Source organism: Suricata suricatta, unplaced genomic scaffold (genome assembly GCF_006229205.1).
Source record: "Suricata suricatta isolate VVHF042 unplaced genomic scaffold, meerkat_22Aug2017_6uvM2_HiC HiC_scaffold_138, whole genome shotgun sequence".
NCBI classification, from domain to species: domain Eukaryota; kingdom Metazoa; phylum Chordata; class Mammalia; order Carnivora; family Herpestidae; genus Suricata; species Suricata suricatta.
The window spans coordinates 15,499-17,900 of record NW_021857998.1 but is presented as its reverse complement, the minus strand read 5'-3'; the positions used below and the strand labels follow the sequence as shown (position 1 = coordinate 17,900).

The window sequence follows — 2,402 nt, the reverse complement described above, 5'->3', positions numbered from 1 at the left end:
GCATAACAGAAATGTTCTCTATCTTGATAGCTATGGGATTACATGGATGTACATCCATTCACCATTCATCAAGTAGTACACTTAGGATGCAAACATTTCATAGTATATCAATTTACCTAAAATGTAAAACAAATCATACAAAGTAAGTAAGAAACAGTAACTAGAGTTATTTATATATAAATCAATCTATGTCTTTACCAAATTGTCATCTTGGCTAGGTTGTCTTAGACACTCTTCTTTTAGTTAAACTATACTACTATGAGTTCCTTCAACACAAGGAACAGTTGTGTGTGTTGGGAGGGATGGGTGTGCACACGCACGTGTGATCTTCACAGTAATTTGTAAATTCCCAAGGAAAAGATCCTAAACCATATCTATAACTCCAGTAACTGGCAACATGTGTATCTAAGATTACCCATGCAACAAATCTGCTTTATAAATTTTTTAAATGGTTTTAATTTATTTTTGAGAGACAGAGAGAGATAGCGCAAGCAGGGGAGGGTCAGAGAGAGAGGGAGACACAGAATCCGAATCGGGCTCTAAGCTCTGAGCTAGCTGTCAGCAGAGTGTGATGTGGGGCTCAAACCCACGAACTGTGAGATCATGACCAGAGTTGAAGCCGGACGCCTAATAGACTGAGCCACCCAGATGCCCCAACCAATCAGCTTTATAAACAGGCTGGAACTTGATAGAGGTATTCCCTCAAAGCCTGAATGAACAGAACAAAGGAATATCCCCAAGTGCGGTTCTTGGGCCTTCAGCATCAACATCATCTGAATACTTGCTAAAAATGCCGAACCTCAGGCTCCACTCTAAGGCAGAACCTCTGAGATTTATCCCAACCATATTTAATAAGCCCTTCAGATGATTTGCTGCATGCTCAAGTTAGACTATCACTAAATAGAGGATAAATAGAACTGGTAACCAAATGAAGGTAAATTGACTAAAATCCATTCACATTACGAATGGATGTGTGACACAGATTTCCCAGCTACAGAGGTAAGTTTTGAGGAGGGGCACATTCTGATTATTGGGCCCATTTTTTTCTCCATTGAAGAATACTTTTAATTAAAAAGAATAAAAAAGAGTCTATGTTTTCCAGAATCTAAAGACCAGCTGGAAAAAACAACACAAATATGTATGACAGCAAAGTCACAATGTAATGAGCAACGGGACAGGGCAGTGATGGGAACCAGACAGATACTTGTCTGCAATGGTTTTAGGATAGAGGACATTATCCAAAGGGGGAAACATCCAAGAAAACCCATTCCAGGGGCACAGAAATCAGCAATGTCACACACATGTAGAGCAGTCTGTCCCCTTCCTCATTGCTCAGAAATGACCCACAAGAGGGATTTTTCCTCTTGTCCTATGCCACACTATGCAGAGGGGACTTCCTCCTAGCTGATCACTGGAAGAAATGCGGAACCACAAATGCAACTGCCTTAGTCCCAACCCTGCTAGAAGATACAGGAAGGGACAGAAAGAAATGTAATTACAAATGCCACCTATCACATGACAGCCCACTGTGGAGGACGATGAAGAGAGAGTGGTCTGGAAAATGCTAGCAGGTATGAGTCAGGAGGAAAAGCAGACCAGATAGAGTTTATCACATCTAGAAAAGAAAATTTCATTTCCCACAAGTTTAAACCATTACACAGACAAACATTATTGTGAAATCTGATAATTACTTAAACATTAGGTAAACAAAAACAAGGAAGATGTGTGGACAAATCCCCCTGTCCCGGCAGTATATAAGAGGCCATGGCACAAGGAGACTTCCAAACTCAAGCCCTCACTCTCCTGGAAACTCACCCAGAACCTCCACCCTCTGACACCATGGTCAACTCCTGTTGTGGCTCCGTCTGCTCTGACCAGGGCTGTGGCCAGGAGACCTGCTGCCGCCCCAGCTGCTGCCAGACCACCTGCTGCAGGACTACCTGCTGCCGCCCCACCTGCTGTGTGTCCAGCTGCTGCCGCCCCAGCTGCTGTGGCTCCAGCTGCTGCCAGACCACCTGCTGCCGCCCCACCTGCTGTGTGTCCAGCTGCTGCCAGCCTTGCTGCCGCCCCTCCTGCTGCATCTCCAGCTGCAGCCGACCCTCTTGCTGTGGCTCCAGCTGCGGTGGCTCTGGCTGCTGCCAGCCTTGCTGCCGCCCCTCCTGTTGCATTTCTAGCTGCTGCCGCCCCTCCTGCTGTGGCTCCAGCTGCTGCGGCTGCCAGCCTTGCTGCCAGCCTTGCTGCCGCCCCTCCTGCTGCCAGACCACCTGCTGCAGGACCACCTGCTGCCGCCCCAGCTGCTGTGTGTCCAGCTGCAGCCGCCCCTCTTGCTGTGGCTCCAGCTGTGGTGGCTCTGGCTGCTGTGGCTCCAGCTGCTGCCAGCCTTGCTGCCGCCCCTCCTGCTG

General features: G+C 47.5%; 1 protein-coding gene across 3 annotated transcripts in view; it reads left to right on the top strand.

Annotated features, from left to right (window-relative positions):
- Window positions 1-1,839: 1,839 nt before the first annotated feature.
- The window catches only part of LOC115284642 (keratin-associated protein 4-7-like), a 767-nt gene continuing 204 nt past the window's right edge, over window positions 1,840-2,402 (top strand). Inside the window, exons 1-2 of one of the 3 annotated variants that reach the window (XM_029931175.1) lie at window positions 1,840-2,054; window positions 2,154-2,331. In XM_029931175.1, coding sequence (XP_029787035.1) covers window positions 1,840-2,054; window positions 2,154-2,331 — 393 coding nt within the window. Of the gene's footprint in view, window positions 2,401-2,402 lie in introns of all 3 variants that reach the window. The other 2 variants (XM_029931174.1, XM_029931173.1) reach the window with 2 other exon arrangements.